Genomic DNA, 24483 nt, shown 5'->3' with positions numbered 1-24483 from the left:
TGCTCTCTTTCTCCCCACATCTAAATATCTCTGAAATAGTTCTCTTGAATGAATGAATCCACATTTATGAACTGAGCCGGCAGCAGAAGGAGGTCGGGGTTAGTGGAGGGCATAAAAAGCACATGACGTGGGTCACAGTGTGTCTCAGGTCTTTCTGAATAATGCAGCTGGAAACATGCTGGTAAAGGTGTCAAATATTAAGACTTTATTTTAGGCAAAGCAAATATTGAAAGGCACGCACCTTCACCGTCCTGATGACCAACAGACAGCACCTGAAAAGCAAAATGAAAAGCAAAATGGACACACAAACAATAATCTTGCTGCATTGTGTGTGTGTGTGAATGTCTGTGTCTTTGTCATGAAATGTTAATGAGGGTGACAATGAGGCTTCCCAGGAGCAAAACCCAAGGCAACACATCCAAATGACAACCACGTGCACACCCACAAGAGGAAGGTGGGAGACCCCAAACCACCAGCCAACCCCCGTGCTGGACAAGGTGGCGGAAACAGGGGTGTGGGAAGACCCCCCCCCCCCCCCCCCCAACACACACACACACACAGGTGGAGGTGATATGTTTGGTGTATGTGTTGGTGTATGTGAGTGTAAGGTGTGGAAAGGATGCTTATGACTGTGAGAAAGCTACAGTGCTATTAAAATGAGGGGACAGATGTGACATGAGCCCTGATCAACATTCCCATCCCCACTGCCCCCCCAAAACCCTCATGGTCTAAGGAGAAGGCACCAGTTTTCAGCAGCCGCACCCACCAACCACTGGGTGATACACCTGCCCCCATTGCCTATGTGTAGTGATGTGTTGTGAGTCGTAAGGACTGTAGCATAATTTATAAAAAGGAGGAGCAGGCTGCCCATAGCCCTGCCCACTGTGGCCTATCCAGCACACGTCCCCACACCCACTGTCCCCACCCCAAAGCATAGTTTCAAGTGTGCAGATGGGTCCCAAGTCTGGGGTCCCATCTGCAGGCTAGGGGTCAACAACAACAGCTATAAAACAGACAACACATGAATGAAAAAAAGGGACAAGACAAACTGGCCCGAGTCCAAGACCAGCTGCCTGGAGGTTATCTGACCAACAGCTTTATGTGATTCACACTTACTGTAAAAATCATAATTATTTATCTTATACTGGCTAAACCAAGCTGTTTTAACTCCCATCTCTTTATCCTCCTTCAGACCCTGCTTTCTTCTGATTGGCCAGCTTCTGGAAGCCTGCTGATGGGCAGCTTGTGAGCAGAACACCTACATCTTCCTCTAAACTGTTAACCTGGCTGTCGATCAAACCTCACAGACTGCAGCAGGAAGTCTCTGCTGAGATGTTATGTGACCATGTGAGCAAATAATTTTAACCCAGAAGAAGTCACAGCAGGAAGATGAGCCTGATATCAAATGTGGGTAAAAAGGAGTCATTTGAGCAGCCGCCTATCACACATGGTGATATGAACCTTTAATCTTTATTGAAAATCCACTTATTGACGTTTTCTCCAGCGAATGATCAAAAAACACGACTGTGGATATCTCCTGTATTTATAAAGTTCTTACTCCTGTAGAAATGTTGAATTTTATTCTTGTTTGTAGTTTAGTGAGACCTTCTCTGTCAGGTAACACACAGCTGTAACCTAAAGGAATCTGCATCATTAATCGCTTCTTATGATTATTCTTATGATTATGCTGACATTTTCCGCCATTAATCTGTGTGTTTGTCTGCGTTCAGTGTTTCTTCCATCAGTCAGTGTTTACGGATACATTTATGAAAGCTAATACAAACATAAATGAGCCTTCTTTTCCATCTCCACACAGGCTGCTGACCTGCAAATATCAGACTTCAAATATTAACCCCAAAGCTTCTGGTTTTCCTCTCCTGCATATGCAGAATGTGTTTATGGAGATGCTTCTCAGTGTGTGAATCCAGGCTGCAGAAGTTTTTTCTTCCTCTGGTTTTCAGGGTTCAGCAGTTTGTCAGTGCCTCGAGGGTCTGCTGCTGTGACTGCACACTTTTGGTTGAAGGCTTTTTTTTAGTAACTGGGAGGTGTGGGAGGTATCATCCCTTTATCTCTTATTTTCTGTTTCTGGTGATTTCAGGGGGCGTGTGTAACCTCAGTATGGACCCTGAGTGCAGAGATGTCATCCTGCAGAGTGACGGGATCAGCTTAGTCACAAACTGCCTGTCGAGCCAGAGGGAGGAGACGGTCCTGTCAGCCATCACCACCCTCATGAACCTCCTGACACCTGCGTCACGCTTTCAGATCACAGATCCCGCCATCCTGCAGTGCATGCTGCGCTTCTCCCTCTCTGAGAGCCCCCGTATGCGCAACCTGGCTGCTGTGTTTCTGCAGGACTGCTGCACCGAGGATCAGGTGGTGCAGGCGCAGCGACAGATGGAAGGGCAGCAGACGGCAGTTGGCATCCCACTGCCCAGAGACTAAACATACAGCACAGAAGTGCACAAGTTTGCTCTCTGTGAGAGTATCAGAGATATTTACATTCTGGAGGTAAAATGCTGCCATTATGTGTGATTGGGTGTGTTGCTCTAAAAATAAAAATCTGCTGCCTATGGAAGGGTCACGTAACTGTAAAAAAAGTCCTCTTTTTTGGAATTAATTAAATAATTATCTTAATTATCTTAAGAAGGGAACAGGCCTGAAACAGCTACTCAGCCTGAAAGTACAAATCTCAGCAATTTTTTGTTATTTTTTTTAAACAAAGTTCATTTTAGTAAATGCCACTGAATTAAATGTGGAGGTCTGTGTTGGTGTACAGAGGCAAAATGACACATGCTGTCCAAAAACCCTGTGGACCAATCTGCAATTCTGTTTGCACTTCATGAGAACTGACATTTTAGTTTGGGATGCACTTTTGTCTTTGTGATTTAAAAAAAAATGCACACCTTGTTTTAACCAACAGTCACTGATTAAAGAAATAAATCAGTGGAAGTTTTCTGGATTTTGTATTTAATTTGGAACCTCACGTAAGATCCTCTCAGAGCCAACACAAACACCGTCTGCAGTTTTCACAGGTTTGAAACAAAATACATATAGGTGAGGTCTGCAGGTCGCCTGGAGTTTGCAGATTGTTCCTCTATAAATAAGTTTATGTGTGGAGGGTAAAACTGTAAGCATGGTTTTGTGTGTACACATTCATACATCAGGCTCCAGATGTTGAACCTGCTCTGACTCCTGCAGAGGTTCTGGATGTGGTTGAGGTTCAGAGATTGGTGCAGTTTTTCACACCAAAGTGAGGACAACCATTTCTTTATGGAGGCGTTGTCATTTTAAAACAGGAAAAAGACAAACCAAACTTCATGCCACAAGAATGTAAGTGATCGTTTTTATCGTCCAGAATAAATCTGAACAACAAATTAGTCTGCCCACCACCGGTCTGCAAAACTTTCCATCATTTGCATGTTAGAGCTCAGTTTTGGTCTTTGCTTTTTCTGCCTCATGAGGAAGTCCAAGATACTTTGGTTGCCATAAAAAGGCTCACCTAATGGCAATTTTATTTATATAGCACATTTCATTACATGCAACAAAGCGTGTTTTTAACAGAAGATAAAAACATAGAAACCCAATGCCTTAGGGTGGTGAAAACAGCAAAGTGTAATAAAACTAAACCAAACCAAATATCAAGTGCAGGTCTGTGTGAATAAAAAGGCTTTTGACTCTGTGTTTGAATGATTGCACAGTTGTAACTGATCTCGGGTCAGCAGGCAGCTTGTTCCAAAGAACAGGAGAACAGTAACTGAAAGTACCTTCAGCACACTGAGATCTGATTCTGGAACAGTTCACAGATCTGCAGCTGATGACCTGAGGGAAGAAGTCAGAGATGTACTGGGACACCAAACCACTGAGAGCTTTATGATCTAATGAAGTATTTTAAAAGTGATTCTATGTTGCTTTGAGAGGCAGAGGAGCGCAATCTTTGTTGGATTTAAATCAGTACGTTTTGCATCCAATAAAAGCAAAGATGTTAACAAATAAATTGGACAGTAATCTGGCAATTTAGTGATATTTCCAGAGCTGTGGTCTTGACTGGTCTTGAAATAAAATCCTGAGTCCGCAAGGTCCGAGTCCATGACAAGACCGAGACCATCAAAAAGCGGTCTCGAGACCAAGACCGATCTCGAGTACTACAACACTAGTGATATGAATGCATCCAATAATTTCTCAGACAATTTGTGATAGAAATTTGTGACTCTTAGATATATAGTAAATGGACTAGTTCAATATAGTGCTTTTTTACTCTGAGCACTCATACAAGTTTACATTCACTTTCACACACATTCACACTCACTTGCATCAGAGAGCAACTTGGGGTTTGGTATCTTGCCTAAAGATACTTTGGCATGCAGCTTGGAGTAGCCAGGAATTGAACCATCACCCTTCCAATTAATAGGTGACCTACTCTACCTCCTGAGCCACAGCCACCCTGCATATTAACGTCATCAATGCAGCTCCTTAGTTTGTGAACAGAGGTTAGCTCATCAGAAGGAAATGACTGTGTATCATCTGCATAAGAATGATATATTATGGTTCTTTATGACAGTACCAAGTGGGATCATGTAAAGCAAGGAAGATCAACTTGCAGCCCGCGGGCCACATCCGGCCCCCAAATGCCACTGGCATTTGTGGTCTTGAAAACCACGGATGGGGCATAAGTGACTCTGTCCCTAGAACCAATCAGAATGCAAGATTGGACCATGTGACTTTAAGCATTTTCTGTATGCATCTGTCCCTCAATTGTCAGGAACCCTGCGGCCTAGTATCTATTATTCTGTTATTGTTAAAATAAAGCTGCTGTCAGTTTGTGCCATTGCCGTTGTACTGTGTGAATCTTTGTCAAAATCTTTATCTGATATTTGCGCCTTTTGCCTTCATTCACACTGGGCAGAGGACAGACTGAAGATGTTGCTGGTTTTGCCTCAAAACAAATTATTTATTAAAAAGTAGGTAAATTACTACAGTATATTTACATTTTTTTTAAATGAAGGCACCTTCCCATTGCCTGTGAAATGAAATTAATGAAATTTACCATAGGATCCAGATATAAAAAAGCTCTTCTAAAACAAGTGTCCAGGTAGATTTAGAAGGTTTTGCATCTGAACTCTTCATATTTCTATATTCCTTTATTAATAACAACAACAAAAGCACACCTTCTAAAAAGTTGATTGTGCAGAGATAAACTTGTTGCTCTCATGTAACATTTTGTTTTGACAGGTAATGGGGTTTGTTTGTGACCCCCCCGAAGAGCACTGCTCTAAACTAACCATAGCAATTTATACTGCCATTATGTAAACAGATTCTGGGTGCTGCGAGTTGGCCTTCATCTTCAGTCTTGTTTAAGCTGGTTTTTCATGACCCAGATTCCTCTCATCAGCAGATAGAGCTTCTTCCTGATTTAATTTGTCATACAGAGCAATCTTGTCCAGATTAATAACAGAACATGGTTGCATTTGAGAGATTATTACTACTACAGGTAATGCTGATAATCAAAAGAACACATGGTGACAATTTCCAAACAAAAGTCCTGAGTGGAAAGAAGTGATTAAGAACAGGCTCACTCGGTCTCAAATGTACATTCCTTTGCTTCTCCCTCTTAAAACTACCTCCTGCACTTGGTGATCTCGGTAAGAATACCATGTCCTAAAATGTTTAATCCAAACCCAAAATATGTAATAAAAAATGCAAAATAAACCTTGAGGTTTGCTCTTAAGAGCCAGGAGTGCCGTTTGTTTCCTTTTGGGCTCTGAAGAGCTATTTCTGGGCAGAGTCCTTCAAGTCTAGACAGGAGACGATATCTGATCCAGCAGCCCAGCATCAGGTGAACTGCACATGCAGCCCGGTCAGGAAATTCTTTACAGCTCTGAACAATGCTCGCTCAATTTAAAGCTTACCTTTTTTTTTTTTTATTTATTAAAATCAGAGTGTGCGCACATATGCGTTTGTGAATGGCATTTCAAGAGCTTAAAGAGCCATGCACCTGCCATCCAGAATAAAAACACCTTCATTCTTCCCATAAAAAGAGCAAGACATGCCTGGTTTTTATAACTTTTGAAAAAGGTTTATTTCAAGATTATATAAAGAAGACTTTTGTAGCTTTCTGCTAAATAAAAAGTAGTGACATCATTAAAAATGAAAAAGGTCTCCAGATCATTCTGCATGAGTTGGATTAACATTTCAGGTACACACATGTAATCAAACTGCAGGATTTATAAAATGAAAAAACAGCTGTCACTTAATATTTTTCCAACTGTTAAAAAAAAAAAAAAGACTAAAATGTATAACTTCATATAAATGCCTTTAACCCTAAAACACCAACGCCTGGAATTTTAGTTTCGACAATGATAATTATCATCGTTATGACAAAACTGCACGTTAGTGTTCTGGGGTTAAAGGCATGAGGACATAGTGTTTCTATCTGGGACTATTTTCTGCAGCAGATGAGGGACATTGTATGGAGGGGGGACTACAATAGCTAAGGACACTCATCCCCCTTCAACTACCAGTCACAGGAGGATATACTTAGCCTCTATGGGGTTGCACAGTAGACTTTCCACAGAAAGCTCAGACTGTCTCTTATTTTCATTTGTTTTAAGATGTTCTGATTGCATATAGTAAATCAAATTCCTTCCATACATGGCTGGAGCTTTTCATTTTCCCTCCTTCAGGTGCAGCTCCTTCTCAGCTTGGTCACGCAGTTTGTTCTTTTGGATCTGAGAAGACAGAAGAACCAAATGAATCAATGCACAACTCAAAGGTTCCTGCAGTAGCACTGAATGTACCAATCTGAAAAATCTGAATATGGGAAAATACACTGCTCAAAAAAAATAAAGGGAACACTTAAACAACACAATATAACTCCAAGTAAATCAAACTTCTGTGAAATCAAACTGTCCACTTAGGAAGCAACACTGACTGACAATCAATTTCACATGCTGTTGTGCAAATGGAATAGACAACAGGTGGAAACTATTGGCAATTAGCAAGACACGCTCAATAAAGGAGTGGTTCTGCAGGTGGGGACCACAGACCACTTCTCAGTACCTATGCTTTCTGGCTGATGTTTTGGTCACTTTTGAATGTTGGTGGTGCTTTCACACTCGTGGTAGCATGAGACGGACTCCACAACCCACACAAGTGGCTCAGGTAGTGCAGCTCATCCAGGATGACACATCAATGCGAGCTGTGGCAAGAAGGTTTGCTGTGTCTGTCAGCATGGTGTCCAGAGGCTGGAGGCGCTACCAGGAGACAGGCCAGTACACCAGGAGATGTGGAGGAGGTCGTAGGAGGGCAACAACCCAGCAGCAAGACCGCTACCCCCACCTTTGTGCAAACAGGAACAGGAAGAGCACTGCCAGAGCCCTGCAAAATGACCTCCAGCAGGCCACAAATGTGCACGTGTCTGCACAAACGGTTAGAAACAGACTCCATGAGGATGGTATGAGGGCCCGACGTCCACAGATGGGGGTTGTGCTCACAGCCCAACACCGTGCAGGACGCTTGGCATTTGCCAGAGAACACCAGGATTGGCAAATTCACCACTGGCGCCCTGTGCTCTTCACAGATGAAAACAGGTTCACACTGAGCACATGTGACAGACGTGACAGAGTCTGGAGACACCGTGGAGAGCGATCTGCTGCCTGCAACATCCTTCAGCATGACCGCCATTAGTTACCGAGATGAGATCCTCAGACCCCTTGTGAGACCATATGCTGGTGCGGTTGGCCCTGGGTTCCTCCTAATGCAGGACAATGCTAGACCTCATGTGGCTGGAGTGTGTCAGCAGTTCCTGCAAGATGAAGGCATTGAAGCTATGGACTGGCCCGCCCGTTCCCCAGACCTGAATCCGATTGAGCACATCTGGGACATCATGTCTCGCTCCATCCACCAACATCACGTTGCACCACAGACTGTCCAGGAGTTGACGGATGCTTTAGTCCAGGTCTGGGAGGAGATCCCTCAGGAGACCATCCGCCACCTCATCAGGAGCATGCCCAGGCTTTGTAGGGAGGTCATACAGGCACGTGGAGGCCACACACAATACTGAGCCTCATTTTGACTTGTTTTAAGGACATTACATCAACGTTGGATCAGCCTGTAGTGTGTTTTTCCACTTTAATTTTGTGTGTGACTCTAAATCCAGGCCTCCATTAGTTAATAAATTTGATTTCCATTGATGATTTTTGTGTGATTTTGTCAGCACATTCAACTTTGTACAGAACAAAGTAAATGAGAATATTTCATTCATTCAGATCTAGGACGTGTTATTTGAGTGTTTCCTTTATTTTTTTGAGCAGTGTATATGGGGGAAAAAACCCCAAAACCCAACTCAGATATGTTAGGGGTGAGTCCTGTTGTATGCTGATGATTCCATTTTATTCATTAGAAATCAGAACACAAATCAATATCTGTGACTAATTGGGGTCAATACAATAATTATTTTAAACTGATCTAAAGAATCTTTGATCATGAGAGGAAGTAGCCATCAGAGATCATCACTATAAACCACCAAAACTATAAATTAATGCAATCCGATTACTAGTAATTACACTTGACCGCTTCATGATATCCGCATCAAGGGGGACCCTGAGAGCTGTAGAGGAAACCCGACGCTGAAATCGGCTTAGTGACAATAAAGCATAATTATTTTAAAACAGCACCATCATATTATCAAATATCAGGAAATTTTAGCCATCCTTATAAAATAATGGCTGATAAGTCTTTTTTAAACAAGATTAATTTTTGCCTAAATCATCTTATTTTCAATGTTTGGCTCAATACACCCCATCAGCTGATATGTTGGGTTTTCAAAGTCACCAAATATACTGGCTGTGTTTAATAATTGGAAGGATGGAGGTTCTATCACCTGGCTCCTCCAACCTGTATGTGGAGATATCCTTGGGATAGATACTTAACCCCAAGCTGCCCCCCCAATCCATCAGAGCATGAGTATGAGACAGTATTTTGTTAACTTTCTCATACTTTACCCATATTATTATTGTAAGATGTACATTTTAGAAATAAGTTTTGGTCTGAATTATTATGGATAAGCCAAACATAATGTTTCATTTTACTTCAAGTTCATCTTTTAGTTTAGTATTTCATGGATAAATGAGTATTTCTCTGCTTCTTTAGTTTCTGCACACAGCTGCTTTAATGCACATCTGCAGCAGAGGCTCTCCTAGCTGTGAACTCCAGCCGTATTTATAGACAATGCATTTCTATCATGATAAATATGAATAAATCTAGGGTTGCAAATATTTTCATTGGCTACATAAAATGTCACAGTAAGAAAAAAAACAAATTATTCAAAGCCACAGGGATGCCTTCAAATTTCCTGAGTCACTAAATTTGCATTTCCTTACTTTCTGTCATATGTGTGCATGCGCGCGCGCGCGCGCACACACACACACACACACACACACACACACACACACACACACACACACACACACACACACACACACTTCTAGTGGAGGAAGTTTTTTCTACTCATGATCCTTTATGATGTCAGCAGAGATGTCCCACCCATTTGTGAAGGGTAGCCAATCAAAAGAAAGCTGGCTTAAAGGGAGACAAACTAAAATGGCTTAAACTGGGGGTTGCACCAAACCCCGTAAGAGATAAATAATGATTTGGAACTTTTAATCATGCAAATCTACTCTAGTTGAGTCCAAGAATCAAAATGTATGTGATGAGATGAATAGGTTCACTTAAAACTTAAAAAAAAAAAAAAAAAAAAATCCAGCTGTCACACTTCAGAAGATTAAAACCAGAAGATGTTTTGCATTTTTCTGCAAGTTTTATATATTGTATTCGATCCATTTAAAAGGAACCTTAAATTGGTATGTTTTTATCTGCTCCAGGTCGAGTCCAGTCTACCACCCTTCTGGGATTCAGGGCACAGTTTGCGTGCAGACAAGCTAATAGCTCCCGTCCCTCCTGTCTGAGGGCATTCGGGGGCGGCTGTGCAAACACAGCGCCAAGTCTATGCTCAATTATATGAAATGGCATCCCACGAGAGAAACACAGGAACCAGAGGGGAGTCTGTGCTTTTGTGTTGGATTTCGCCTTTCCCTAAATTATTGCAGACTGTTACAGCAGTTTCTAAATACAGATGTGTTTTTCACTCAGGAATGACATTTTATTCAACCTGTTAGAGTGTAATTTATGTCATTTGTAAGAAAGGAGGAAGGAAGAATTTCCTGCTTTTTATGAGCTTGGTGGAGGAGCCAGGACTTGGGAAATTACCTTTCCAGTAACTGTGAGTGGGTAGCTGGTTACAAAAAGTATGTAACGAGGAATCTTGAAATGAGAGATCTGAAAAGAGCAAACAGAGACACTGAGCTGTTCAGACAAAAAAAAAAAGTGCAACATTATTCCAGCTCATTATGAAACAAGACAGGAACTGAGCCCCACCTGTCCCTTGCAGTAAGCTTTGATTTCTTCTGCTGTGCAGTCCACGCCGTCCACCAGTTTGATGCAGGCGCAGAGCTCCTCACCCATACGCTCATCTTTAACTCCCACCACCTGACAGCAGGAAATGAGGAACATTCAGCATCACACAGTCAGCAGTACAACATTTCAAATCTCTCCAAACAAAAACTCATGAGATGAAAATACTGCACACAAGACAAACATGGAGCACAGATGCTCTGCAGCTATGATATGAAGGACCCAAAGATTAAAGCTTAGATAAACATGACATTAACCCCTGAAAGAGTTCAAGATAAAAATATCATTAGAAAGAAAAAAAAAGTGACATTCCAGAACAAGTGTTACATACTGGAAATGAATAAGAAGAAACCAGAAAGACTAACATATAGAATAGCAAACATTTTAGGAAGTCTGGGAACAATTTTCCATGTTGTGAGCTGTGCAGTCCACTGACTGTATGGCTGGTTCATATTTAAATACATTCTTTGCAATACTTTTTTCATATATAAAATATACATACACACACACACACACACACACACACACACACACACACACACACACACACACACACACACACAATAATTGGACAAACTACCAGAGTTAAATACATAACATTGTCCAATTATTAAAAACAATCATCTTTATTTTCAAGAAAGCATCAGATTATTGATCAGCCACAACTGAATTACAGTGAACAGCAGCCGAAAGCTGTTTCTTATTGTACTTAATGGCACCGTAAATATGTTTTTGAGTTGCTTTCATGTGTTCTGATTGTGTTTCTCATGTGTTGGAATGACAATTAAAACCCTTGAACTCATCCACTTCAACTTAGTTCTCATAGTGCAAGAACTAGGGTACACCTGTACAGGTTGCCAGCCTGTTGCAGGGCTAACCCCTTGAATCCTTGTCTTGGAATAAGTTGGGAAGAGCCCTCACCTGGCATGAAACCATTTCACTCATTTGGACAATTAGTTTTGAGCCTCTAAACATGGAGGACTGCGTGACATTGGCTGTAAAACCCACACAGTTGATGCAAATATTACAAGATGGAAAATCTGTGTAAATCAAATCCCGATTGATTCGAATCCTGTGGTGGTGTAACCCAACTGCATCTATGGGGGGAGCGGCTTGTTTTTGGACTTGTATATGCACAGCAGGCTTTTTGTGCAGAGTGTGAAAGCAGCAACATTCAGTAAAATATCTAACCTGCAGATCATTTTTGCTGCAACAATCTCAAGCCAGTCTGACCTTAAAATAAACCTAACTTCTGCATGCACTTCTGAAGCTGACCAACAGAAACCAAGTACCACCTTTTGGTGCTTCAGGCTCTCCTGACTCTACTTGTTTACCCGCAAGTACCCGTAGACATACTGCTTAGTTCTTGTTGTTTGAACTCACCTGCGCCTCTTTAATTTTGGGGTATTTGTGCAGAAACTGTTCGATCTCTGCCGGGTAAATGTTCTCTCCTCCTCTGATGATCATGTCTTTAATCCTGCCTTCGATCCTGCAGTAGCCGTATGCGTCGATAGTCCCAATGTCACTGGATATTAAAATGCCACAGGGATGGACATATCAGCCTTGTAACAGAATCAGAAGTAATTTTTAAAGTCTAACTGCCTGAAAATGTATAAGCTACTTGGTTATATTTCAGATTTTCTTGGTGGTTGTGATGATTAACTGAAGACTTCCACTCACCCGGTTTTGTACCATCGGTCTTTAGTGATGCATTCATCTGTTTTTGCTGCGTCACCCCAGTACTCCAACATCACACAGTATCCTCTGATCAACACCTCCCCCGGAGTACCCAGAGGCACGACAATCCCGGTTGCAGGGTCGACTATTTTAGCCTGTGGATCAGGTGACTCATGATTTATTCACAAAATGCATTGATTAAGAGCTTGAAAAAGAATGTGACTGCACATTTTTGATGTTTCACCTCTCATCCAAGAGGCTTCTTCAGCTCTAAAAAACAAAAAGTGGAGAGCCCCAGGTATTTAAACCCCAGTGGGGGTGCTTCAGACCTAGCCAGACCCCAAGATAAATACTCATCCATCCCAAGAGCAAAACTCCCAAACACACAATGAGCAGTGCAGTGAATGCTGTGCAGTGAGGAGTGCTTGGACCTCTGCCAAACCAAACAGCTTCTTCACAAACACACAGCGTAGAAGAGCCACCTCAACAGGACAAGACTCAGCTGAACATCTGCACCTAAAGGTCAGAGGTCACTTTTTGAAGATGCCAATGTTCACATTTTGGACTGGAAAGACAGACAGCTTGAAAGAGGTGTTAAAGAAGCATCTATGTCCCCTGAACAACCATCACTGAACAGAGGAGGTGGATTATGACACCACCTTCAATGAAGTTGAAGATCCCACCCCAGGCACCTCACCCACCTTACTTCAGGTGACCTCAATAGGTCAATAGGGTGGGGCAAGGTATCACAGTGGTGGTGTGGGTCATTACCACCAGGGTTTTCAGGTAATGACCCACGCTTTTTTTTTTTTTTTTTTTTAAATAAACACCTCGGCTTCTCTGATGATGCACATGATCAATAGCGGGTCAACAAGCAACTCTAAAGGGGTCACCCCCCCAAGGGTTTAAATACCTCTTGGTCTAGAACTGCAGAAGCCTCGTGGATGCTGATGTCTGTTCAGGTGTCCCACACACACACAGTTTTGTGGAGGCACCTGCAGAGCTCGAGACCTGCGATGCCTGCCCATGTCAGTCCCGTTTCTGCCTCGGTGAGCTCGCTGTGGCCACGAATTATTAACTTCCCCACCTGCTTTATTTTTACTGACTGTACACTTTTGATGCACAAGACAGTCATTTTAAAGCATTTGCGCATTTCTAATGAGAAGCATGCTGAAGTACCTCCAAGTGCTCCCCGATGTAGCCAACAGTCTCGGACTTCCTCTCCATGTTGTCCAGTGGGGAGGCGAGGAACGTCACGGGGCTGTTCTCTGTGGTGCCATATCCAACCTGTCAAACAAACAAGTGTATGAGCGGGTAGGATTAGAATAAGAGGGAGTCAGATACACATCCTTTTCCAGTTTTGACTCTCCATAATCCTAAGTAACCTCAGTAGATCCTAAAGGAGAGCTGGAATAATTTTTCTTTGTTAGGAAGAGGTGAATCTGGGAAAGTTTGGATTCAAGAATTGAACCTCATTTAATTCCTGGCAGGTAACAAATATCACTGCAGAGCGAGTCACCACCACAGCAACACTCCCTGATGGCAGCAGCCTCGCACAGTAGGACCCATCCTGCAGGACCCCAAGGATCCAGTGCCAAGATCCCAGTGTCAGCCACTAGAAGGCACCTCCAAAAAGGCCCTGCATCCATTTCCTAATGGATCAGAGAGATTTGGGCAGTCCATGGGGACCAACACAACATTAGGCAGCTGGTTTAATACTGTGGCTGATCGGCATGAATACAGGTGATCAATCAGCGCTGCACACGAACCACCCAGAAAGCAGACAGGAGGAAGTGTGACTGCTAGAGGCATAACAGAAATAAATAAATGCCAAGGAAAATAAATAAATAAATAAACCTAGGAACCATCGATAGCAGTAAATCAATAAAAACACATTAAATAATAAAGAAACAAGCTCACATTATGTATAACTTCTATATAAAAATACATTTTTTAGAACCAGTTTTGTTTTTCTGGATCTGGCAATGGCACCTCCTTCAAGACCTTGCTTTTCCTCCCTTCCATCCTTCCTTCCTCACTCCCTTCCATCCCAGGCGGTGGAGGACTATAGCGGTTTTCAATAAAATGTATTACTACATTTATTTATTACTTATTTAATCTGGTTAACAAAAATAAAGTTTTCTGTGGCGTGTAAAAGAGAGATTCATCATTTCAGAGGCTGGAAACAAAGTTACTAAAAAATTTGCTCAAACAATTAAATCCTCAAAACACTCAATGTTTTATTTTCTACTGTATTCTACATGCATGCTAATGTTCTTCAACGCTGATGTTTCTACAATATTTCAAAATACCTCGGTCATGGCACTATATTTTTATGATAGGTGCACCACAGGTTAAACATATATTATAAATATAAAAAGACTGACAACTTTAATTAGTATTCAGGTTCAATCAGCAAGAGGAAAGTCCAACTTTGCTGATTTTTAGGGAGTTTTACAGGAGGATACAGTGAGAATTCCTACCTAGAAAATCACAGGGGACACAATATTGCCAATAAAATGTTAGATTTGTTAAGTAAACTCTACATTCCATGTATCCTGGGTGGGTCCATCCATCTCAAATGCGTGCACCTGAAGCCAAACCATCTACTAATCTGAGCCAATCAGATTCATCAAAAAAAAGTTGAGCCACTCCATCTTTTGCACGGAGGTCTGAATGGAAAAATACCACCGCATGATACCACAAAAGAAAAGAATGCACACAGGAATGTAAAGTGGCATCTGAAACTTTCACCCCTGTGATGATGGAAGTATCCTTTTTGCCATCTGGAGACTATTATAGGATATAAAACAGCTGCACAGGAGTGGCTCGTATTGCTGCCACCGCAGACTGAAAAACAATAGCGATGTCTGGGAGCATGAACAGAGCTAACCTGACCTCATGCCACGTTGTCTGACATGAACCTGGAACTTACTCAGATGTTACAAACTGTTATCAATTGTCTGAACATTTGCATCCTGCAGCCAGCTTGTTCCAAGTCCTGCAAAAATGAAGCCAGCTGCAAAGAAAAAGAGTGGGCGAGGTTCACCTTTGTACTCGTTTAGGGTTAAACTCTTAGACACTTTACTTCCTCCTGCAGATCTCTCACTGCAACACCCCGGCAAGCCGCCTTCAGTATTTTTCCTCAAGTAAATGTTATAAATAGAGCTGTGTGCTCTGTCCACCGGCCATCCTCCTCTCAAAGTGAATGTGTCTGACTCTGCCCACCTCCACTCTCCTCCTCTGTCCGGCTGTTTCTAAGCACAAACACAAACAGGATCAACCTTTCGCCTTTCCTCTGCACACATTTCTGCTGCTCTGACTCTTATTGAAGGATCTCACTGATCTGACTTACATTTACAAGCTTTTCAGGATGCGCTGTGTGAACTGGTTGCTGCTGTGGACTTTCCTCCTGGTTCTGGGCCCTGCAGTGCAGGGAGCACCGAGCCAGTGCCCGAGCCTGTGCCACTGCCACGGTGACCTCCAGCACGTCATATGTGACAGCGTGGGGCTGAAGAAGATCCCTCGGGTGTCAGAGGCCACCCGTTTGCTGAATCTGCAGAGGAACAACTTGGGCGGCATACCCACAGGGGCCTTTAGTGAAAGCAAGGGACTCATCTCTCTGCACATGCAGCACTGCCAGCTCAGAGAGATCGGACCCCAGGCCTTCAAGGGGCTGAATAAGCTCATCTACCTCTACCTGTCCAACAATGAGATCAGCACCATCAAACCTGGTGCCTTTGAGGATCTCACAGAGCTCACCTACCTCTACCTAGACAGCAACCAGATCAGTGACCTGCCGAAGGGCATCTTCTCCCCGATGATCAACCTGTTCATCCTGCAGCTCAACAACAACAAGCTGCGGGAGCTGCGTCAGGGCACCTTCACAGGTGCCAAGGACCTGCGCTGGCTGCACATGAGCAGCAACGATCTGACGACACTGCATCCGGGTTCCCTGGACGATGTGGAGAACCTCGCCGTACTTCACCTGGACAGCAACAAGATGTCCACCTATCCCAGCCTGGCAATGAGCAAACTGCGGGTGGTGGAAGAGTTCACACTGGGGAAGAACCCCATGAGGACCATCCCTGACAATGCCTTCCAGAGCTTTGGGCGATACATGGAGAAACTACACCTGGATAACATGGGTCTGGAGAAGGTCAGTCAATGCTTTTATTTGGCATTTCCTGGCATAGGATTGAGCATCAGGTGGTTAAAGCACTGAAAAATGTCGCTGCTAAAACAAGTTTTGGCTTTAAATTTAAAGGACCTATCGAATTTATGTCCTTTTTAAACTGCTGCAAGATGAAGGCAAGACTGTCAAATATCTTCAGCTAATGTTGAAGAAACCAAAGAGCCAACCTTTGTAAGTGTCTCGAATTAATTGTCTCAGTGTTAAGAAAATATTTTGTGTCATGGAAAGGTCTCTGTATGTCTGACTCGATATTTGCCTTCTTAAAAAGTGCGTATTTACATGAGTGCACTTCCAAAACTCCCTCTTTACAGGCACACACACCAGTGCCTCCACAGTAGTTCTCTCTCATTGATCCAATGATTACAGATCACATAAACGGAAAAATTAAAGTCCATTTTGTGACCGGCTGTTATTTAGTTCTTTGGTGTTCCTGCTTCCTCCCACTAATACAAAGCTGCTGCTGTATTTTTCCACATTTCAAAAGCAGATGTTTGATGCTCGAGGGTGGTGAAACAAGCACTTCTGACTGCAGAACAAGAGTCAGTATAGCAAAGGGCTGAAACAAAAACCTCTGAAGATCTGTACATATATACATACGAGAACCATAAGCCAAAAATTCAGCATGTCTTTTCAAAGACTATGCCCACTTTGCATACACGGGGATGGAGGTGCTCAAAAGCTTTGAAGTTTAATCTGAGGACTCGCAGGATGATTAAAAGAAGAAGAAAACTGAACTCTCTCATATGCAAATAATAATAAAAATCAAATAAAAGAATCAGTATGAGTGTGCACTTAAGTTGCAATCAGCCCCTCATTTTTATGTGGGTCAGACCCTAAACGAGTCCAAACTCTGAGTCAGATTCAAATGTGATGACACACTGGGATCATTTACCAACACAAACTGTAACCAGGTACTGGGAATGGGTTTTGGAGAAATAACACAGGGTCATCTGTATCTGTAAGTGTTACACCGTTGTGCAGTATTTTGGCATCTGGCTGTCAGATTTAAATGTGGAACAAACCAATCCTGTCAGTGAGGAATAAGATAGATGACTTTAACCTCTTTTAAAAAGGGGAAATGTATGCATTCAGAGTCTAAATGCATTTGCTCGTTATTCCAGCTGGACTTCATAGATCGATTTATGGTCTCATTGGTGCATTTAAAAAAAATGCTCCCATTATCCTTTTTGATTCATTTTACTGGATGACAACCTAAAAATGTTGGTGCGCACCTGTTGCAGGAAGCATTTCTTCTTTAGAAAGTCTGTTGACGGGGCGCCTGGGTAGCTCAGTGATGGAGCAGGCAACCACATACATATGCCACGGTGCGGTGCGGGCGGCGTGGGTTTGAGTCCCAGCCTGTTGCCAGCTTGCCCGCGTGTCCTCCTCTGTGTCTTCCCCCTATTTCCTGTCTCTACTCTCAACGAAAGCTGCTGTGACCAAAAATAAACAAAAAAAAAGTCTGTTGACTGTGGATCCTCCTTTGGAGTATCATTCCATTCATCTCTGCTGTATTTAAGTGGCGTCCACAGGCCATTAAAGGAGACAGGTTTACTGTGTTACAGTGTGTGAGCACAACCTAAAGAGACAGCAGCCTGTAGGACGTCTGTCTCTCTGTTCATCGACTGCAGCATGAACTTGTTCAGGGTAACCTCTTCCAGAGCGTGTCTGCCTCATACTTGAGGACTAATCCAATATTTGAATGTACCTGTGCCAAAAATATGGATGCATCCCAGAAGGTAAACTGTAGAATAGTAAACTTCTCAGGCTGGGCTGAGCGAGCCAGGTGGAAGCAGCAGCAGGAGGCGGCGAGTCCAGCACACACGGCCAAGGCAGATTAAGCCCATTTCCAGCCAAATGCGTGTATTTTTAGTATGTTTTTGTTTGCTGGACTGTGGCCAAGCGAGGCTGAGTCTAATTATTACACAAGTGTTATTTTCAGCAAGGTGTGCTTTCTGCTTTGGCTGTGAGGGTCCTGTAAACAGGTCAGGAGGGGTTAGGAGACAAGTAAATAGAGGCAGGGTGTTCCACACTGTATGAAAGGGGAGTATTTTTAGCTTGCCATTGGCCCAGCTCAATGGACAATTGGAACCTTTGCGAGCCTTCCTGGCAGCAGTCTGAAGAGGGAGACGACAGGAGGAGTGAAAACACCTCAGCCATGCTGGAAGTCATCCATCTTCCCCTGCTTCAAAACACCAGAGCCCCAGCGACTGGAAATTTCCTAACAGCCTCTTCGCCTCCAGACTTCCATAAAACGAGCGTTCAGAGCTCAGCTCCTCTCATCTGCCCGTGTCCTCCCAGAGGAGACAACTCGTTGTGTCATTTCATGTAGCACCTCTCTGAAGCTTTTAGCACCCGTGAAGCAAAGGAGTTCACAGACTGGGAGTGTTTGGATAAGTGTCGGTACAGGAGGAAGGATGAGAGGAGGCTTTCACTGGCAAGCTTCCTCTCACTCTGCTGCCCGACACACAAGCGGATGATATGCCGGGATTTTTAACCATGATTCCCCATGAAAAAACAGACAAACCAACAAACAAAAAAAACAAACAAAAAAAAAAACCCAAAAATCAAACAGCTCATGTTCTGCTCGGCCTTTTTCTAGCTCTCCGATGGTGCCTTTACTGGTGTGACGGCAGTTAAGTCACTTCACCTGGACAACAACAGGCTAAAGTCACTTCCCAAAAGCCTCCAGTTCAATAGCATCACCAACCTGACCCTCTCCAACAACCCGTGGAACTGCACCTGCCAACTAGCTCCACTGCGCAGGTAAGAGACTCACCTGGATCAATCAATAGCACATTTGCAATGTCAAAAACTGCACAAGTATTCTTTTGGCTTCATGCTTTTATACAGTTCTTGTTCCAGAGTTCTATTTTGACTTTGATTTGACAAAATGAAACAAAGTTGGAGATGGAGCTGACTGCATTTTTTTTTTAATTACTCCTAAATTAAATTTGTACACCAACCAAGCATTACTCACAGCAAGTACAATAATTCACCCATTGACAATATAAAAGATGGATGTAACCATGTTTTTGGACTTCATTTTGTGAACTTGCCCTGAAGCCCCCCCACCTCATCGTTTTTACTCTCATTTACAAAGTTAACATCGCGCTGTGTTGGATCTGAATCTACTGAGACGTGAAAGGAGCGCATAATGCAATAAAACCACCAGGAAAACAAACTTCGGTGTGTTGCCCCCTGGTAGCGAGTGCAGGTTTAAGGCCTTCATTTTGCATTCCCCAAAAGGGATGAAATGTAAAATACTGCAGTGCCAAATACTGCAGTACCAGGCTGCTTTCCACAGATCTCATTTAAAAAAAAAAAAAAAAATTTCCAAAATTACTGCATTTAAAAAGCACTATTGTCCAAATATGGTCTCTCAAAAAAACAAAAAAACACGGCAGTAACTAAAACGCAAACACTGAGGTTTCAATAAGTAAAATCCATATAATGTGATATAATCTCTTATATCAAGCCCGTGAGCTGCTTTATTAAGGTTTTTACTCATCATCCTGAATGTATGCACCAATTTTCATGGCAATCAATCCAAATTTATTGAGACGTTTTACTCAGTGTGCTGGCTGCACCACTTAAACTCTGAAGTCATTATCATTTCTCCTCTGGGAACTTCCTACACTGTATTTTGTGCCACCCATCCAGTATTTGTTCAGCCAACCAACCAGCTCCAACTTCCAGTTTGATAACTGCCCATTCAGCAACCTTCACCTTTATTTTTCCAACCTTGCATAAATAGGAAGCATGAATGTTCCTTCCTGCTCCTCATCTTTGGATTTCTTCCTGCAGGTGGATGGATTCTAGTCCAAACCGCCCAGATGCAGTATGCGCATCTCCAAATCAGCATAAGGGCAAGCAAGTGAGAGACGTCACGGATATCAGACGCTGCAAATTGAAGCCAAAGAAGGCCAGGAAGGGCCCCCGCCAATGAACTGGCAGCCCACAGGTATCTGCCCCCAAACAAGTCATGATGCTACAAACGAAGACTGGAAAGCTCAGCTTGGAGTACAAGCACCTCTAAAGCTCATGATTCTAAATTGTTTTTACACTTTATAGTTTTCACAGAAAAAGATGTATTTTGGGAGGGGTTAGGATCAGTGACTTCATAAACCACCAGCTGGATTGACCTCATGGAAAACAGAAATTTGTGCTTTAATGACCTCCAGTTCTTCGGTTCCTTCAACACGTAGAAACTGAGGAGTGCACCAGAGCTGCAATAATCATGTCAACAGTTTTAAGCCAGTTTCTTGTTTTTTTGTGAAATATTTTTAGAGGTTTTTGTGACTGATGACAGGACAAAATAAGAGCTACACATTTTAACTTACGAATGAGCTTCTTCTGCTATTATATGAAGATTTTATTGTGTTAATGATCTCTCAGATAAGGCAGCGAAAGGAACGGCAGCTTTCATTGTGCTCATTTGGTGTAAATTCACACAATTCAGGTCTTAAAGCCTCCTATAAGAGCAAAATCAGAGGGAGGACAAATCAGCGATGAGAAAACATGTAAGAGTTCATTACTAAGTGGGGACAAGCTTAACTTACAGGTACAAAATAAAGAAATCATGATCATACACAGATGAAATTTACAGTCATCTGAAAACTAAAGTGTACCCTTTTAATTTGAAGGTTTAACACATCAGAACAAATTTTAAAAAGAATCTGATCTTAACAGGCTTTAAAATTATTTCATTACAACCTCAGATGAACAACAATAAATGACATATTATTGTCATCTTTCATTTGACCAAATTCACACTAAAGTCTGATTAAAATGCTCAAAGAAACTGCAAAAAACCCAAGAGCTCCATCTTAGACTCGATCAGAAAAAGACTGAACAAGTCCGGCTTATTTGGAGAGGCTGCCAGGAGAAGGCTTCTTTTTAAAGAACAGGGCAGCATGGCTTAGGTTTGCAAAGCTGCATCTAAACAAACCACAAGACTTAATGCACATCTGGAAAAAAACAATCATCTCAGGCAAGCTGTCAGCACTGTGGTGGAGGGGAGAGGATTTGGGCTCCTTGCAGTCACTGAAGTCTCTGTATACCAAACTATTCTGGAGTCAGTGAGGCGGTCTGTCCCACAGCTCAATCTTGGACCAAACTGAGTGATGCGACAGGACAATGATCCCAAACACAGCAGCAAATCTCCAACAGAACAGTTGAAAAAGAAAAGAATGAAAGTGCTGCAACAGCCCAGTCAGAGTCCAGACCTCAGCCTGCCTGAATGCTGTGGGGGGACTTTCAGAGAGCTGTGCATAAATGAATGCTGCAAACCTCAATGAGCTGAAGCTACGCTGTGAAGAAGAGTGGGACAAAAGTCCTGCACAATAAATAATGACTCAGTGTAATGTGTCACTCATCTGAGGTATTTAAATCATTTCAGATGATTTTTATTCTGTCCTGATATGTAAAACTTTAGAATTTAAAGAGGGCGTAGCTCCTTTTTACCATGACTATCTGAATGGAAGCTGGAGATCTAAAGACTTCTCAGCAGGTACTCCAGCCTTGATTTTACATTTATATCAAAGATGAAAAGATTTCAAAGTGCTGGGAGGAACCCGTCATGTGCAGCATCTCCATGTCTGAAGCCAAGCTAAGCACAAGATTTAGCATGTAGATGTGAGAAGCCCCTAAAGAAATCTCCATGTACAGGCTTTGAAGCCATGCTAACTTTAAAACAGAAGTGCACTCAGACATGGAAAAAGTTCTCTTTTTCTCAGCCCTGCAGCTCTTCTGTAATCTTACTGACAGATAAACAAACAGCTGTGAAACAAACCTCTGACAGAGCAATAATTCACTACATTTAACACCAGACACTTAAATGCTCACTGCTTTGTCCCACTGAAGTATAGTCCCATGCCGGCTGTGATTCCAGCTGGAGTTTGGTACGGTGTGATCATGGATTCAAACACGGGGTTAAAAGTGGTTTGGGAGCAGCTCAGTTGGCGCTGCACTATTTTGTTTTTCCCTTCTTTGACCACAGAACTTGGTGTGCTCCCCTCTAACCTGACTGAACTTTTCCATCTTGGCCCTGGGGTCCAGCACACCGAGTCCAGGTCGCGGGGTCTCTGGCTGGAGGGCCGAATGTTTGACTTGGCCGCTGAGTTAACTGAGTTTGTTTCTTTTCTCCCACAGGAGAGGCCGAGCAGGAGCACGTCCAGGTGACCGGCTACAGTAACAGCAACGCTAACAGATTCTACTTAAAGACTCTCCATCTATTCATCTGCACAGACACACATCTGTTCATACACATGCCCTCTGTCTGTCTCAGTTACACACAAACACACATGGACCTGTTTTAATGTAATTTTCATTCATTTTTTATCAAAGATGAAGACTTAAGCATGAAGTGGAAGCAGACGGGATAGAAAAACAGGATGTTTTTAAGTAAATGAGGAAAACATTATAGAGAGATGTGCCATCTCTCTATTCCAGCACTCTGAAGTGCATTCAACACTTCAGAGCGCTGGACAAACAGTAAAGCAGTCTGAATACAAAAAGCAGTTCAAGAAGGCTGTTTCCATTCTGTAGATGTAGCTTTAACAGAAGCCTAGAAACTGCCATCATCCAAAAATCACTTCATCCATTCGGTGTGTGGCTGCCTGACGGTTTTAATCTGGCTCTCTGATATTCTCGTGTATCAAATGTTCAACCACATCTTTAAAGAGTTCATGCAGCTCAGCCACAGTCCCAGCAGATTAACCCCAACGACGGCAGATATCCCCAACGTGGTTATCTCAGGCACACAGCTCTGCAAAGCCCCGCCTACCTACTGTTTCAACCTTTTGTATCCAAGAGGCAGCCAATCAGGAGAAAGCTGGCTTAAAGGAGGAGCTAAAAACTGCAGACAGAAGATGACCTGAGGAGCACCAAGGCCCCTAAAAACATAAATAACTGAATCACACAAAGCTCTCTAGTTCCTGGAAATGAGCATAAAAAGAGCCCCTTTAGACATCACACAGCTGCTGTTGAGGCAGAAATGACATTTATCCTCTTTTCTGCACGCACACTGACATTTAAAGACTTCGAAGATGAGGATGAGGACGTGAACCACCATCTTTTTCTACTCTACTCAAAAAAAGTTGAATGCAGGATCTTTATGGCAAATTCATTGTAAAACATTAAAAACATTTTTTCAACTATGCCTTTAACTCAGAGGGTTTCCTAAGTGTTGACTTTATGCATATGTCACATATATTCAGTATCTTTACATTTCCTGGACTTTTGGAAGTGCACACTCCAATAAACCTTTGACAAATTCCTCACAAGCCTACTGTCATGTTTATATGTTTAAGAAAAAAAAAAAAAATCAGAATTCACTGCACTGACAGTTTTCTGAAGATTTGTCTCCCCCTATTGTGCAAGGTTTGAATGAACCACATCACTGAATCATTCCTGCAAATCAGATGTTGCCATTATGTTGGGTGGGGGTGGGGTGGGGGGCTCACTGTTATTTCCTTCACACCCAGCTGAGATATGACTTTCTTCACAAGTTCTTGAGGACAGGGTGCACCAGCCACGATGCCTACAGCAAGAAAATAAATCAATCAGTGCAGGAAAAAGCATGAAAATACCAGCAGAAAAGTAGCATTAAAAAAAAAAAAAAAAAAAAAATCACTCTTTTTCTTACCCGTCTCCACTGACGATAAGTCATACTTAGCGAGGTCTGGCTGGTTGAGCATGTCAATATACATGGTGGGTGTGCCGTAGATGAAGGTGCACCTGAGAGGAGGATGTTTGCAAAGCTTTTAAACTCTTCACTGACAAAAGTGGCAAAAATTATTTGAAACTAAAATAATCTTCTCTTTGATAATGTAAATAAAAGGTTCAAATGGTTTTCAAATGTGTGTGTGTGTGTGTGTGTGTGTGTGTGTGTGTGTGTGTGTGTGTGTGTGTTCATGATGCACAACAGGTACCTGTAACAGGACTGTAACCACAAATGAGACTGTATATAAAAGATGTACACAGCCAACACATCACCCGTTCATTTGCAAAGTTCCATTTTCGAGGCCTCAAACTGAACATTTTCACTGCTGCCATCTTTGGCTATTAAAGGAAAGCAGATTAAGGCACTACTGCAGCATTTTCATTTTTCAGACCCAGAAGCAGCATGCATCTTTTATTAG

At 42.5% G+C, this 24483-nt stretch overlaps 3 protein-coding genes across 4 annotated transcripts in view; 2 read left to right on the top strand and 1 right to left on the bottom strand.

The window, feature by feature from the left end:
* The first annotated feature begins 1205 nt into the window (after nt 1-1205).
* LOC115797981 (armadillo repeat-containing protein 7-like) lies at nt 1206-2919 on the top strand. 2 transcript variants are annotated; one of them, XM_030754595.1, is made up of 2 exons: nt 1206-1407; nt 2099-2919. In XM_030754595.1, the coding sequence occupies exon 2, from the start codon at nt 2119-2121 to the stop codon at nt 2440-2442; it is 324 nt and encodes a 107-aa protein (XP_030610455.1). In that variant the 5' UTR covers nt 1206-1407; nt 2099-2118; the 3' UTR covers nt 2443-2919. The 2 variants fall into 2 exon arrangements, with proteins under 2 accessions (XP_030610455.1, XP_030610456.1); XM_030754596.1 differs by having other exon boundaries at nt 1218-1347.
* A 3178-nt stretch (nt 2920-6097) lies between these two features.
* The window catches only part of acsf2 (acyl-CoA synthetase family member 2), a 31364-nt gene continuing 12978 nt past the window's right edge, over nt 6098-24483 (bottom strand). Inside the window, exons 9-16 of the mRNA XM_030754559.1 lie at nt 23988-24079; nt 23806-23882; nt 13324-13431; nt 12148-12299; nt 11851-11992; nt 10432-10542; nt 10264-10332; nt 6098-6725 (exon numbers count right to left, since the gene is read on the bottom strand). Of these exons, the coding sequence (XP_030610419.1) occupies nt 6663-6725; nt 10264-10332; nt 10432-10542; nt 11851-11992; nt 12148-12299; nt 13324-13431; nt 23806-23882; nt 23988-24079 (814 nt within the window). The 3' untranslated portion in view covers nt 6098-6662. The remainder of the gene's footprint in view (nt 6726-10263; nt 10333-10431; nt 10543-11850; nt 11993-12147; nt 12300-13323; nt 13432-23805; nt 23883-23987; nt 24080-24483) is intronic.
* Nucleotides 15373-22651, top strand: chad (chondroadherin). Its single transcript, XM_030754584.1, has 4 exons — nt 15373-16303; nt 18942-19105; nt 20147-20303; nt 22493-22651. Exons 1-3 carry the CDS (start codon nt 15518-15520, stop codon nt 20286-20288), a joined length of 1092 nt encoding a protein of 363 aa, XP_030610444.1. The 5' UTR covers nt 15373-15517; the 3' UTR covers nt 20289-20303; nt 22493-22651.

This window comes from Archocentrus centrarchus, chromosome 19 (genome assembly GCF_007364275.1).
Source record: "Archocentrus centrarchus isolate MPI-CPG fArcCen1 chromosome 19, fArcCen1, whole genome shotgun sequence".
NCBI lineage: Eukaryota > Metazoa > Chordata > Actinopteri > Cichliformes > Cichlidae > Archocentrus > Archocentrus centrarchus.
This window is presented reverse-complemented; position numbering and strand designations above follow the sequence as displayed.

Coding starts and splice junctions, on each gene's coding strand:
- LOC115797981 (XM_030754595.1), top strand. CDS start 2,119: ATGGACCCTGAGTGCAGAGATGTCATCCTGCAGAGTGACGGGATCAGC.
- chad (XM_030754584.1), top strand. CDS start 15,518: ATGCGCTGTGTGAACTGGTTGCTGCTGTGGACTTTCCTCCTGGTTCTG. Junction 16,304..18,941: donor ATAACATGGGTCTGGAGAAG/GTCAGTCAATGC, acceptor GCCTTTTTCTAG/CTCTCCGATGGTGCCTTTAC. Junction 19,106..20,146: donor CAACTAGCTCCACTGCGCAG/GTAAGAGACTCA, acceptor TTCTTCCTGCAG/GTGGATGGATTCTAGTCCAA.